The sequence below is a fragment of the Colossoma macropomum genome, unplaced genomic scaffold (genome assembly GCF_904425465.1).
Source record: "Colossoma macropomum unplaced genomic scaffold, Colossoma_macropomum, whole genome shotgun sequence".
NCBI lineage: Eukaryota > Metazoa > Chordata > Actinopteri > Characiformes > Serrasalmidae > Colossoma > Colossoma macropomum.
Window position 1 is genome coordinate 36,119,006 of NW_023494790.1, and position 16,331 is coordinate 36,135,336.

The 16,331-nt window shown below is 41.3% G+C and overlaps 1 protein-coding gene across 1 annotated transcript in view; it reads right to left on the minus strand.

Moving 5' to 3' along the window:
• erbb2 (erb-b2 receptor tyrosine kinase 2) overlaps positions 1-2,059 on the minus strand; it is a 57,405-nt gene extending 55,346 nt beyond the window's left edge. Inside the window, exon 1 of the mRNA XM_036573232.1 lies at positions 1,759-2,059. Within this exon, the coding sequence (XP_036429125.1) occupies positions 1,759-1,834 (76 nt within the window). The 5' untranslated portion in view covers positions 1,835-2,059. The remainder of the gene's footprint in view (positions 1-1,758) is intronic.
• Positions 2,060-16,331: the final 14,272 nt, after the last annotated feature.

Here is a 16,331-nt window from a genome sequence, read left to right on the forward strand (position 1 = left end):
TGAAGAACACTGGATGTTAATAGTGTTGCATGCTGTCTGTGCAGGATACAGTTATAAATTATCATTATAAACTATTAAATAATATTAAAAGCAAGGACAGTTGGTAATTATATAGTAATTACACAACCATCGGGGAAAATGCAAACAGGGTTAAGCTCTATAATGATAACATAGTTTATGATGATAGTTCTGCAGACAATATTCACAAAGGCAGGCTTATTTACATGTTTTATGACACTGCGGTCTATAAAAATGGCAAAAATAAACCATTCATTTTTATAAAGAACAGTCCGTCATGCACATTTCAGTCTTGGCTGTTTGACCACATTTGGATATAACTGTGTTATTAAACGTTTCCTTTAATTAACACAAAAGAAGCTGCTCATTTTTTCATTGCATTTCATTTCAGACCAAAGAAGAGGAGGAAAGCACTAAAACTGACACCCTAAACAGAGAAAGGAACGTTCACGCTAATCTGATTTTCCTCACTGAGTCCACGTTTCTCGGAAAAGTCAGTCAAGGCCGAGTTTCGCTCTTTCCACTGTTTGCGCTCCAGCCTGCTCACCTCTTACCGATCATTACATCTGTGTGATTCACAACAGCCCACACTGGAGAGCACAGAGGAATCAGTGGAAGGTGATGATGAGGTGTGTTATGCAGATGTTTGTGGTGTTGAACTGCGTCCACACAGTTCTGTATGTTTTGCTGGAGACGGCAGGTGCAGCGCGAACGCCGCCAGCTCTGAGTCGCATTATGCAAAAACCAAAAGCACCAAAATGAAACAATCTGATTTGTAGCTGATTATGACTGACGGCCTTCGAGTTCTCTCCCCTCCCAGCTCTTTCTATTCAGAAAGTGTGGACATCCGCTAAATCACCATTTTGACCTCATTCACATTCATGACTAAAGCCTAATGCTTGAGTTTCGTTCTGTTTCTTACCTTTTTCTATTCTAAAAGTGCAGATATCCACACTAAATTGCCATGGATTCATTTTATTTACATGTATGCTAATGTGAAAAGCCTAAAGCTTGAGTTTTGCTCCACAAGTGAGGATTTTTAAAACTTTTTCTATTCTAAAAGCACAAATATCTTCATCAAAACCATTTATTCACATGCATGTTAATGACTAAAGCTTAAAGCTTGAGTTTTTTCCCCACAAATGAGGATTTTCCCAACTTTTTCTATTTGAAAAGTGTAGATATCCACACCTAATCACCAATTATTCACATATATGTCAACATTAAAAGCCTAAAGCTTGAGTTTTTTGCTCCACAGGTGAGGATTTTTAAAACTTCTTCTATTCTAAAAGCACAAAAATCTTCATCAAATCACCATTTATTCACATTTATGTTCATGACTGAAGCCTTATGCTTGATTTTTCTCCACAAATGAGGATTTTCTGAACTTTTTCTGTTCTAAAAGTGCAGATACCAACACAAAAATCACCATTTAAGCTCATGACTGAAGCCTAATTGTTGAGTTCTGCTCGACAGAGCAGGTTTTCTGAGTTTGCTGATGTCTGTCCGTCACCTTTCAGTGCCTTTTCTGTCAGTCAGAAAGTGGCAAAGCCAGTTTGCTGCGGACACACTTGAGTAAAACCTCTGGAACTCAGATTGAGGCAGGAATGTCCTCGGAAAGTCAGTCAAAGCTGTTTCTTATGGTCTAAAACCGTGCTGTTGTGCTCTGAGAGCCTGTTTTGGAGCCGGAGCCCGAAGCTGGTGGACTATTTTGGTGAGGAATGTGTCGGTTTGACCCACCTTCTCTCCCCGCTGCTCTCGCCGCGGCCCCGACCAGCAGCAGCCACACCAACCGAAAACTTCTCACCGCCTCCATCGCTGCTCTCCTCCGCCGCTTTAGTCCATAATCTCTCCCCCGTTTAGCTCCTCAGCGAGTCCCCGAGAGGCGCGTCGACCCCACGGCCCGGTAATCACAGTGAAAATCGCTTTTAAAACGGTATCCCAGCGGTGTTTTTCCTCCTCGCCCCGTTTCCAAGCTCTACAACTTCCTGTGAGGGACTGTGAGTAAGCTCGACTTTGGCAGCTCGGGAACGCGCTTCCCTCAGGCGCGCTCGCGGGCACGGGAGGGGAGGGGCGGGGCACATCGTTAGTACTCGGGGAAAGCCACGCCCACTGTGCTGGGATTGGCTAGTGGCTCTTTCACGCTGTAGTTCAGGGCCTCTCGGCGGACTACTTGAGCCTATTGCTAGCCAATCATAGAGCAGGAGGCTGAGTATCAGCCAATACCACAGGAGACGGTCGAGTATTAGCCAATCACAGAGCAGGAGGCGGGGTTTGACTCCAGCCGCTGCCTTGGGTCATTCAGTTCTGGGCTCCATTGTGATTGTGCATCGCACTGATTGAGTGGGAAATTAAAGCTGGACCGGTCAGTTATTCACGGGCAGCTGCACAGATTGTTTTCAGACACCGGAGAAGCCTAGTTTTGACATGTTTGTCCGACGTTTGAGGCACACAGTACACAGTCACCTGCTAGTACATGGGGTTATCATATGTCATTTGGGGGGGGGGTCCAACAGCGACGACGTGTAACAATAATATATCCCATATATATAGTGTATAGATTTAAGCACCCACCCCCCCACACACACACATAAATGTACATTTCTTATTGATTTTATAAGTGAAAATAAAGTTTAAATGTGCTATTTTCTGTACATCTTCCACAATTTCTATTTAAAATAGTTTAAAATTTAGGGTAAAAAACATAACATAAAATAATAACATAAAACAATAACAACATAAAAACATAAAAAATGTCCCATCAACATTCACACAGGCCACATTTTCTGTTGTCTTTTCCCCCATTATGTAAAATTCAGCAGTAATTATGTTCAGAAGTGTCCTCTGTATGAATCTGTCTCTTATGTATTATTTAAGCATTATATGCATTTCTAACCACTTCTTAATGCATATAAAGCTTATATAATACATATGGGATATACAAGGTGTCCCAAAAAAACTGACATCATTTGAGATGTGAATGTCTGAGTAACTACATGTCCTGGCAAACTAAATTAAATAGGCTTCATGTTGACCAATACAAGATTTATTTATCAAAATTCAAACAAGAAATTCAGAGAAATGTAGATTTTATAACCGATTTCACAGCTTCACAAATGTAATATCTTCCGATACTGGTGGTCGTCCAGATCGCTTTGTCCTGCACAGACAGCCTTCCTCTTTGAATTGTTTGTGCCATGTCCAAATCTGCTTTCCAGTTGGTGCATTTTTACTAAATCTTCTTGTCGTTTGACTGTGTTTGAGCATATTCTAACACACAAAATGCCTTTTCATTTCTAGTGAACGCCGTTCTTCAACCTGGAAAAACACATTAAGAATTAAACTTGGTTAGTTTAAATTCTGTTAAAATTTAAGATCATTTGAGGGAGAATTGGCTGTTATTAGACTACGAAATGATGTCAGTTTTTTTGGGACACCCTGGATATACATATATATATATGTATATATATATATTATATATATATATATGTATATATATACATATATACATGTGTGTGTGTGTGTGTGTATGTATGTATATATTTTTTAAATGTGTATATATGTATGTACGTGTATAAATATGTGCATGTATGTATATATATATATATATATATATATACACATATATATATATTCTGGAGCTATTCGGTCCCTACAGAGAGATAAATACACACACAAGGCCGATCTGACTATGAACTGCAGTAAACTCCACGCACTCACTGATCACAAGCGTGTTTGTATCCCAGGCTTTCAGTACGAGACGGAGGGAAGAGGAGGAAGAATAAGCTCCATTCACACAAAACTGTCCAGCCTCCTCCCACGCTCCTGCTGACCACAGTCCAGCCCACTGTGTGTGTGTGTGTGCTTTTGCCTATAATGTGTCTTTATTGTCTGAAGTGTGAAGCGCTTTGAGCTACACTGACTCCATTCCACGGACTTCAGTACAGTTATGACTGGACAGGAATTTTCTGAGTCTTCTCCCATACTTTTACTTTTACTTCAGTGTATTTGTGAGGATAGAAATGTACTTTTTCTCCCAGTTCCATTTCAGCCATTCACACTGATTTAGGACCAGCAGCTGGATTCAAAAACTTTTTCACACAACAACAACAACAACAACAACAACAGTACAGAAGTACAGAAAAGATTTAAAAAACAGTTCTTAAATACAATTCTCAAAAAAAACAACACACACTTATATTATATATTTAAATAAATACATAAACATATATATATTTTTAGGCTTATAAACTTATAAACTAATGTATAGGTTTTGTAGAGAGAAGTGTGAGATCACCAGGGAGGAGTACTCAGGGCCTTCTAGGCCTTCAGGCTGCCTGATATCTGAGACATCGTTTGAATACAGTTTTGAGACATGATTGTGGCCTAAAATGCATTTTTTAAAAAATCCATTCATAGTGAAGAAGTAAGTGTAAAATAGTTCCTATAGTAAACTTACATTATGATCATACAACATTACATGCAACGTCCATGTATGAACTGTAATGGCCACAAAATGTTCATGTGCACCAGTATAAGCTTAGTGCTAACCTACTATTAGAAATCCCAAAGGAGCGCTAAGAGAAATGAGCATCATCAGAGTGTTTGACTCGAGTTTTGACATTTTTCTACCTCGCTCAGCCGTCTTCATCACGGCAATGAGAAACTGATCCAGGGTCAGCAGGCTGAGGCTGAGGTTCTTCTGGTGTCACCCTGCAGGCCTTTTTATTTGTGATTCTGAAGTCTAGACCTTCTGTCATCACAGACTGGTGATGAATTTCAGCCTACAGTATTTCCTTCTCTTCTCCTCGTCTCACACAGCAGTTTGGAGTTAGCAGTTTCTTTACTACAGTAGAAAACAACAGTAGATATGAAGGCCTGAGTATGAAATTTTGTGGCTGATTTATGTTTCATTTTTTTAACCCAATTTTCTCTGAGGTCAGTTAAGCTTTTCTGGACATCTGATTACAGATGGCTGTGGTAGCGCCTGGGATCAATCTCCCCACAACAGGGCCAACAATATATAACCAGAGAGATAATCAGCTCTGCATTGTCACACCTTCTAAAATTAAACAGCAGAAACTAACAGTGTCTTTATATATATATGTATATATATACACTGATCAGGCATAACATTATGACCACCTCCTTGTTTCTACACTCATTGTCCATTTTATCAGCTCCACTTACTATATAGGTGCACTTTGTAGTTCTACAGTTACAGACTGTAGTCCATCTGTTTCTCTGATACTTTGTTAGCCCCCTTTTACCCTGTTCTTCAGTGGTCAGGACCCCCATGGACCCTCACAGAGCAGGTACTGTTTGGGTGCTGGATCTTTCTCAGCACTGCAGTAACACTGACGTGGTGGTGGTGTGTTAGTGTGTGTTGCGCTGGTATGAGTGGATCAGACACAGCAGTGCTGCTGGAGTTTTTAAACACCTCAGTGTCACTGCTGGACTGAGAATAGTCCACCAACCAAAAATATCCAGCCAACAGCATCCTGTGGGCAGCGTCCTGTGACCACTGATGAAGGACTAGAGGATGACCAACACAAACTGTGCAGCAGCAGATGAGCTATCGTCTCTGACTTTACATCTGCAAGGTGGACTGACAAGGTAGAGTGTCCAATAGAGTGGACAGTGAGTGGGCACAGTGTTTAAAAACTCCAGCAGCACTGCTGTGTCTGATCCACTCAGACCAGCACAACACACACTAACACACCACCACCACGTCAGTGTCACTGCAGTGCTGAGAATGATCCACCACCCAAATAGTACCTGCTCTGTGAGGCTCCATGGGGGTCCTGACCACTGAAGAACACAGTATGAAGTTGTGCGTGGTTCTGTAGTGAGCATCATGCCACCATGGGGACTCTCAGCAGGTTTTCTCTATGGGAAAAATGAGTGGCATTTTCAGAAATCATTGCTATCTGACCCTGTGGGAAACTACAATGTTCCAAACCTGATATGTAAGTCTAGAACTACACTTCCTCATTAATATATAATATCAGCTGCTCAAACTACAGGCTACCACTGCCAAAGCAACTACTACGTTTGGCCAAGCTTGGTGGTTAGCGTGGGGCATTTTGGGGGAGCTGCCAGTCTTATGATGTCAGCTCACAGGAAAAATGTACCCAGGACAAAATGTACCAGGTTGGTTTGAAACATGTTTGGTTACAGGGTGCCATAGCGGAGGTTACTGAAGACGCCGTTCATTTTTCCCCATAGAGAAATACTACTAAGGCCCAGAGCTCCTAATACAGGCGTGACATTGACTATAGAATGATGCACAACTTTAGAGGCCTGTTTCAGCCCTGGGGGCGGAGCCACCCAGACCAAATAGAAATAAAAATAAAAAAACAAATAAAAAATTAGAAACTGCAACTACAGAGCCCTGCTCTGTGACGTCCTGTTTAAATAAAAGTAACGCACCACCACGAGTTAGTAAGGCGTGGGAACAAGATAATTAAGTCGAGGCCACGACTTAGTAAGGCATGGGAATGAGATCCTAATGCGTGGCCACAACTTAGTAAGGCATGGGAACAAGATTATTAAGTCACCACAACTTAGTAAGGCATGGGAATAAGATCCTAATGCGTGGCCACGACTTAGTGAGGCATGATCTTGTTCCCACACCTTACTAAGTCGTGGCCACAACTTAATTATCTCGATCCCACGTCTTACTAAGTCGTGGCCATGCATTAGGATCTTGTTCCCATGTCTTACTAAGTCATGGCCACGCATTAGGATCTCGTTTCCATGCCTTACTAAGTCGTGGCGACTTAATTATCTTGTTTCCACGCCTTACTAAGTCGTGGCCACGCATTAGGATCTCGTTCCCACATCTTACTAAGTTGTGGCCACGCATTAGGATCTCGTTCCTACGCCTTACTAAGTTGTGGCAACTTAAATGTCTTGTTTCCATGCCTTGCTAAGTCGTGGCCATGCATTAGGATCTCGTTCCCGTGCCTTACTAAGTTAATAAGGCGTGGCCACGCATTATGTTTATTTATATGGGATGTCACCAGCAGGGCTCCGTACGCAACCGATATATCAGTCAGGCTTTTATAATCATCATTCCTCGGAATTCCACACTAGAGTTCTTGTGGCCCAGTCAAACGTTAAACTGGGCCACAAGAACTCTGTGAGGAGGCCACGAAACAAAGGACGAAGATACAAACGTTAATAGAGAACAACTTTATTAATTTTCCTTCTTAAAGCTTCTTTTACACACATCTAGGTGTGGTGCAGTAGAAGGGAGAGAAATGTGCATCACCATTCAGAGAAGAGAGAGAGAAAGAGAGAAAGAAAGAGCGACAGAAGAAGAGAGAAAGAGAGCAGGATGTATGTGCTACACGCTTTAAAACCCTTAAACTGCAGTGACTGCAAATTGCCTGGTATGAATTATTCAGCAACTACTATTATGTCAGTCTGAAGGGTCCAAATCATGGAACTGAATGTTCTTCACTCATTTGAAATAAAACTGACTTGTATTGATCTCACTGTATTTATGATGTCACAAAAATGTTCAGCAGTTTAGCCCCGCCCACTCCCCCCACTGAAGTTATGAGTGTTGCAACATGGACTGCTTTTTGAATGAGGCACAACACAGGGCAGCCAATCAGAACAGACATCATTCACATTACGCCAGTTTTAAAGGCATTAGGGGCTCAATTAACATTTTACAGGCTTGGAATAAATACAGCTCAGGAGAATGTTCCAGAGCAGGGGTGTCAAACTCAACCACTAAAAGGGGTATTATATAAAAAAATCTCAACAAATCTGTGGGCCAGCTGTGTTTTTGGTTCATTTTTACTTAATATTTTGCCACGACCCCAACTGGCCGTTGTTTGTTCAAAATATGCCAAAACTACAACGGCAAAAAAAAGACTGAATACTTGAACAATTCAAAAATCATTTTAAATAAAAAACAAACTGGTTTAGATTAAATAATAGATTAAATGGCATCGTTTTGTTTTTGTGGTGCTGTCCCATAGATTGTTGTTGGGGAGGGGGTGGGAGCACACATTATGTTGCAGTGCATGCTGGGAGTTGTAGTGCAGCTCATGGTGAAATGGGCCAATATTAATAGAAAATTAACATAATTTTGCAGGCCATATAGGATTGTGCCACAGGCCTGACTCAGTGTTTGACACATGGGTTCTAGAGTGTTCAATTATTCGGTCCAGCTCTAACAGATACAGTAATAAAACAGCCTGTTTAATTCTAAGGGATTAACAGAGGTCAGATGGTCATGTATAAATGAATCATGACTCCTTTTGGTAAATAAAAACCACACAAATGTCACAAGTAGACCTCGAGGACATACATTAAAATGAAACATGTAGGACGGGCCTTTAATAGTAGTTGCTAAACGATCTGTAGCCGTTACTGAGCAGTGAGTCTGAATGTTTATGGGATGCCTGCAGTTTAAGGGGTTAAACACATCTGAGATTCCCTCCGAGCCTTTCCACTGTCCCGTTTATGAATACCCTCGGAGCCCCGCTTCTAAACATCTATCGCCTCTTCTACCCTTTTTAGCCTCTCGAAGAGGCTATATTTACCCACCACCGAGCATGCTTACTCACACACACACACACACTCACACACACACACACACTCACACACACACACACACACACTCACACACACTCAAACACACACACACACACACACTCACTCACACACACACACACTCTCACACACACACACACACACACACTCAAACACACACACACACACACTCACTCACACACACTCACACACACACACACACACACCACACTCACACACACACACACACACTCACTCACACACACACACACACACTCACACACACACACACACACACAACACACTCTCACATACACTCAAACACACACACACACTCACATACACACACACACACACTCTCACACACACTCAAACACACACACACACTCACACACACACACACACACACTCTCACACACACTCAAACACACACACTCACACACACTCACATACACACACTCACACACATACACACACACACACTCACACACACACTCACACACCACACACACACTCACACACACACACACACAAAAGTGCACAAGTGGCAATTTGGAACAAAGACAGGCGGCCAAACGTTCACGTCTTTCCGACAGATCAGAGAAGAAGGCAGAGAAGCTACGCGGCACCAGAAAGTGGCGGTTTGCGCTGTGCTGTCAATGGAGAGACGAGACACAGGGCACCAACGCAGAGCCGCGTGTGACCAGACGAGATAAGGCAGAGGCGGAAAGAAGACATTCTGTTGATGATGAGTATTAGAGTTGGCCTATCCAAGCTCCGCCCACAAACACGTTCCTTAATAGACCTCTCAAGTCGTGACGTCATTCTGCAGTCGGCGTCACCCGTATTAGCAGCTCTGGGCCAAAGCTGGTTTTCCCTTTCAGGAAAATGAACGGTGTTCCGCTAACATGGTAAACAAAAACGTTCCAAGGCTAAAACATACGGTTTGTCGTTAGTTTGCAGTGGATTTTTGCTGACGTTTCAGAATGATTGACCAGTAGCTACAGCAGAGTGCATTTGTGGGCGGAGCTCGGTCAGGTTACTTAGCTTAGTTAAGCCCCAGCCGGTTTATGAGGAGCCTGGCCACTTCCTATTTCCCCCGTTATATCAAAAACACGGCTGCAAAACAGCAGAGGGCGCCCATGAGTGAGTCCTCAATGAACGGGAGTAAATGGAGCTCAACGGCTAAAAACGAAAAGTTAAAATAGTTTCTAATCTCTCGCCCAGAACTTTCCTTTAGTTTTAAAAAGTAGAAGGATGTATTTCACTAAAAAAGCAAAGAAAACTCACCTGTATGTTTCCTTTTTCTACAGCAAACGGGTTTTGCGCAGCAGAACGCTGGCATTACTGCTACCGAATGCTGATTGGTTGGCGAGCGGAGCAGCTCATTGGATGTACATGAGGTGCCGTTTTAATCTCCTATAACTCGAGTTTAAAAGCTCTTAAAAATATAACAGTGGTGCTAAAATGTTTTATGATGTTCAGGATATGAATGTATTCTTTTACATTAAAAATGTTTGAGCATTTATAAACTAAGATTTTGCTTAAATGCTCCATATCAACCAATTCATTTTGGACTCACTCGAGAGCGCCCTCTAGCGTTTGAGAAACCCAGAAGACAGAGTGGTAATTTTCCTCTCAACACATTCTCTGACGGCACCTCATGTACATCCATGACGTCTGTCAGTGCGAACAGCCAATGAGCTGCTCCACTCGCCAACCAATCAGCACTCAGTAGCAGTAATGCCTGCGTCCTGCTGCCGAAACCCGTTTGCTGTAGAGAAAAGGAAACATACAGGTCAGGTTTCTTTGTTTTTTTAGTGAAATACATCCTTCTACCGTCTAAAATGAAAGAAAAGTTCTGGGCGAGAGATTAGAAACTGTTTTAACTTTTTGTTTTTAGCCGTTTAGCTCCATTCATCCCCATTCATTGAAGACTCGCTCGCGGGCGCCCTTTGCTGTTTAGTAGTCCTGTTTTTGATATAAGGGGGGAAATAGGAAGTGGCCAGGCTCCTCATAAACCGGCTGTGGCTTAGTTAGGCCTCAGTTACTGTGAGTGAGTAGAGAGTAGTGAGTAGTAGTGCCTACACACCAGATGCCCCCCATGTATTCCAGTTAGGACGCTGCATCAGCTCTGTCGGACTACAAATGCGACTGTATACAGTAAAAAGACGCTCCACTGAGCGCTGAATAAAGTTCAAACCATTTCAATTTTTTTTTGCAACGGATTCTGACCTGGAGGCACGTTAACCAATAGAAGCACGTATGGAGGGCCCAGGCAGAAGACCGATGAAAATCCAAGACGGAGGACAAGCCCATCAGTAACAACACTGTCTGTGTTTACATGCAAAGATTTTTGCCGATCTGATCAAATACATTCTGATTCTGATGAAGACTGAGGTGTTTATTTGCTCACTCTCCTCAACAATCTGATTAAATTCTCAGTTTACATCCACATTACAAGCAATCAGATCAAAACTATGCGCATGCGTAGAGAACCACTTAGCGTAGACGTTACCATCACAACAAGCATCATGTGAGTTTTTGGCAAAACCTCAGTGCCTTTATTGATCATAATATTGATGTGAAGTATTGTTTATTGTGGGAACATGTATTATTTGGTCTTTTGGAAAATCATAGTGCCAAATACACATGTATATTTGATAAATCTTATACTTTTAATGGCAAAGTTTTATATTCATAAGTTTACATTCTCAGGAAAAAGGCCCATTTTTGTTGCCTCTAAAAAGAAGATGGAACATTATATTGACTTAATATGACTCTCTTTAAAACTAAAAGCTATTAAAACTGTTATTTTTATGTAGTTGTGTATATGCCCCAGGACTATGTACACTGTTATATGTATTTTTTGTATGCAAATGATGTTGTGTACTATGTTTTGCTTTAATTAAAAAAATAAATAAATAAAAAAAAACTCTGTCTCACCAGGAGAAGAACTCTTCTCCCCTCTACTGGTCGTTGCCGGTACTGCACCCTGAGGGCATCCAAAACGCACAGGGGGCCTCAGACCCCAAAGACACTACACTGGACTTTTCACTCAAAACCCGCCCCCCCTGAATTCAAACATCCAGCAACACTGAACCATAAACCGCTAAAATTAGACCACATTAGCCGTCATAACGCTTCGAATCAAGGCTAAGCTTGGCAGATGGAGACGTCAATCAAGTTCCTATCAGGAGGCAGATGGAGAAAGAACATAAACTAACACATTTTCTTCCATTCACAGCAGAAATTCAGTAAAACTGCTCGAATTCAGCAAAAAGTGAACTGTAAACAAACAAATAAACTGGTGGAGTTCACAAAATGGGCCACGGGCGTCATGCAGGCGCGTCATCAGCCCATTTGAAGCGGAAACCCGGTTTGGACTATCTCGGTTTATCTGCAGTTCTCGGGTAAAACGATATTGGAGTGACGTACCTTTGCTGCGCATGCGCAGTCGAACCGGTACACTCACGGGAAGATTCAGAACCATAGATAGCAGAGATATACTTTTTTATTATTATTATGATTTTTTTATTGTAGAAGTACAGAAGGACAGTTACAATAATGTCAGTTAACAAACTGCATGAAAATAAAATATTGTAAAAATATATTAAAATAAAAAAATAAAAATATATTAAATGAGGCGCTTAAACTCTGTGTTGACGCTGCGTTGACAGCTTTTTTGGAGGGGGTAGTAGAAGATATGATTTGTTTAGCTTCTATTTCTGGTTTGGAATGATTAAATTCACATTTATGAATATGAAAAGGATAATCAAATTAATCACGAAGGATTCTTTAATTTTATTGTTTTTTATAATGACTGAAGCCAAACAATACATTATCCAGGCAAAGATTAAATTCAGGGCTGATACAATCTTTGAAAGATCTACATACATCTTTCCAGAGCTTTTTGTGTGAGTGCAGTGCCAGAACAGGGCCCAATCCCGTTTCTCCCTTTACCACTTAGCCCTTTGTTTTGTGCGTTCACGTCTAGGGGTAGGGTGTCCCGACTTTTGTTGAGATAGAGGGGGAGGGTGAAGTGTTGCGGCTACATGGCCCTCCAAACTGAGGTGTTTCAGAGACTCCAAACAGAGTGTTATTAGAAAAAAAGAAAAAACGCCAAGACGGCTGAACAGGAGACCAAAGAAACCCACAAATGTGAGAATTTTCTCTCTTAAAATGACGAAAATCATTGTATTATCTTGGTTTAATGTTTCAATGTATTATGGTCCTTTTCTTCATAACAAGCATAAAAAATTGCTAATTGTATGCTAATGTCTTGGTACTAAGCTGGCTAAATTGCCCATTCCACCTTAAATAGTCCAGCAGTTCTGACGTCTGAAGCGACAGAATGTAGCTGCCACTCTATTTAAGGTGGAACGGGAAAATTTGAACGAGAAGCTGGTGAATATCTGACTTCAGCTTCATATCACTGAAGAATTAGGGGTGGGTGATAATAAATAATTGCCCCCCTCTTTGAAGATCATATGAGTCCCTAAATGTAACTAAAGCCCAGCAGTGAGGAGCTGAACTTTACCCTCCTCTGCTGTCACTGCAGACTGGCAGGGTCGCCTACAGACCAGTGCCAGTAGCAGTTAATGAAGTGATGCTCTTTTTATTTGAGGGTCCCATTTCAGAGGGAAGATTTCAACGACTACAACTTGCAACTCAGTTCTAAAGGGGCAAGGAGACCCTCGAAAACATTATTTTGACTACATTTTAATCACCTAGCCATTAAAACACACAACACTAGTGACACAGAGAAGTTCTGAGCTGCCTGATAAACAAAATTGTTAGTAAATTAATGAAATATAGTGAGCAAGTCTGACTCGCCTTCTCAGGCCTTGAGGTGCTTCCTCTCTGATGAGCCTCGACCCAAAGAAGCAGTTTAACAGAGCTAAAAAAAACTGTATTCAAATGTAGAATAAGAGTCCTGAAAACACCAGTGACCACAATAAAATACATATTTTTTTAATGTAGTATAATATTAATGATATAAAAAGTAAACATGAATCTGTTTTATATAAATTCCTGAGTTAAAACTCTTAAAAATGTTGTTTTATATTAAAAAAATGTTTTGAAAATTGGTTTTGTGATGAGCTGTTTTACAGATGCAGAGCGACTGTGAAACAGGATAAACAAGGAAAATCAGAGAATCAGAAGAGAAAAGTGTTATTTAATCTGAGGTCAACTGTGTATATGTACATACTGACTTCTGGAGCTGAGCCTCATATTTTAAGCATCTTTTTTAAGTCCTGCAGCCTTTTTGACATGGTTTTCCATTCCACATGGAGAGTGCCTCATATTCTTTAGGAGTTACAGTACCTTATAATATAATATAATATAAAATGAACTTGTTATTCCAAATAAAGTATGCATGCAGTGAAAAGTTATGCTTCTCTATGAAGGACCAAGCCAGTAGAACCTGTTGAGGAAAGTGTTTTTCAGTCTTATAATCACAAAGTCAAATGAAACCGAGACCACCAGATCATAGATACACACACATATGTATGTGTATCTGTTCAAAAGATAAGGACAGAGGAAAAACACCGCTGGGACACCGTTTTAAAGGCGATTTTCACTGTGATTACCGGGCCGTGGGGTCGACGCGCCTCTCGGGGACTCGCTGAGGAGCTACTTACATGCTTTTCAAGCATTCGCTGATTAAATGAAACCCTTTACTGGAAATCATATAAATACTTCTGATATTTCTTTGGTAGTTTTTTTTTTTACCTCTGGTTTTGAACGTTGTTTCTGCAAAAAAGCCATGCATTTGTTAGATCTTGCTGAGATTTATAGCTCTTTCTTCTCTAAATGATGAACACGTAAGTGACCTGCGTGCTAAAAGCGCCCCCTGCTGGAGGAGCTTCACACTGCTGGACTGGAGTTCCAAAACCGTCCATGTGCTTTACATTCTGAAAAAAACAAGGTGATTCCATCGATATAGTGGAGGCATTCTGAAATTCAGCTTTAGATGTTTTTGAGAAACCATGAAGTTACATTTTGATGCGTGTACAACTTTTGATATTTCATATTATGTATTATTATGTATTATTTATAATATCATTTGCAAATGCTATGCAAGTGTACAAGTAGTCACATCTTTCTGTCACATCACAGATTTGTTTAGTCCATAGAAGTCCATAGAAGGTTTACATAATCATTTCTTCCCAAAAGAAGAAGATCTAGAACTTTAGAGCCACTTTAGAGCACTATTGATGTTTCGATACTGGGCAATATTAGGCTTAAACTGCGTAGCTACTTTAGTCTCCTCCAGCAAAATGGCCCTAAGACAGGTCATTCATGTCCATGGTGAATATGGGGTGGTACTAAAGGAGCACAGACGGAGGCAGGTCTGGCTCTCAGCCTCCTTCTGACGATAATCAGTTCACGGCTCTTAGGAAGCACAAGCATGCATACGTGCACAAAAACCCACCCACACACTCTCATGATAAGAGTGGCGTCGTATCTTCTTGTGCATTGTGGTCTCAGGGCTGTAAGAGGGTCTGAAACGTCTGCTTGATAAGTCCCGACTCCTGCCTCCCTGCACTGGAGCAGTTTCCCCGCAGTGTGTGGGGTGATTATGTTGCTTAAAGCTGTTAGACAGATCTAACATTTACTCCAGCCACTCAGTCCAGCAGGCCGGAGAGTCCTGTGGCCGAAATGAAGAATTTGTCAGTACAGTTTCAACGCTGATTCAGTGCAGTTCAAACAGTCTCTGGATGTCATGCCGGAGGGTGTGAAGCAGTAGCTTTGTTATTATTAGTGATGCACCGAAATGAAAATCCTCAGCCAAAACCTAAAGCGAAATTCAGGACACTCTCAGTTGAAAACCGGGAATTGAAAGAAAGAGTTATTTTATATGTATTTTGCTGTTTTATTTATGCTTTTAAATGATAAAAATATAATGATTTCTTGATTTCTTACATGGAAACTTAACTTACAATTTCCAAAAAAATTCTAAAGAGGTAAAAAAATATTTATTACCAAATATACATGTAGTTACTTACGTATGTCATTATGTGTGTCATTTCCATTAAATTCATTTCATTTATCAATCGATGCCAAAAGAATATAACAGTGTTGCACTGATATCGATACTGTATCAGTATTGGTGCTGATACTGGCACTTAAATGCAGTATCGGTATCGGTGATGTGGTACCGATACAATGACCATTACCACAAAGCAATGTCTGCCGCGTGTGTGTGCCAGACGGAACTTAACAACACGTTGGCGGTGTGGGACGACAAGCAGCAGTAAAAATGCTTATGGCAGAATCTGTAACGGCAGTTTTTGGTGTTAAAAACACGTTAACTGAGCTGCTGACCTGAACGGCTGAGCTGCTTCTTTCAGTAATCACTCGTCCGTCGCTGTGTGGTCACTTACAGTCTGAGGTAATGTTATTGAGAACGGAAGGAACCGCCAAACCCTAAAAGCATTTAGCCTCGATTTAGCCATTAGCATAGCAGCCCACTACCCCCGCTTGCGGTGCGCCTCCGTCGGTCAGCTGTATTACTCAGCAGCGGGGTTTCGCGGCCCGTCGCTTCAACCAAGCCAGAAAAACACCGAAAGTCGCTGATAGCGAGAATGAGGGTGATATTTACTGAACTGACGCTTAGAGATGCAGCACGAGTGAACAAGATGCTCGTATGAGACAAACGAATTTGGATGTGAAACAACATTCAGCTCCGTTTTTGAGCCAGAGAAGCTGCTGTGTACTGATGTGTAAACACCACAGGTTTATCTGAACACTGT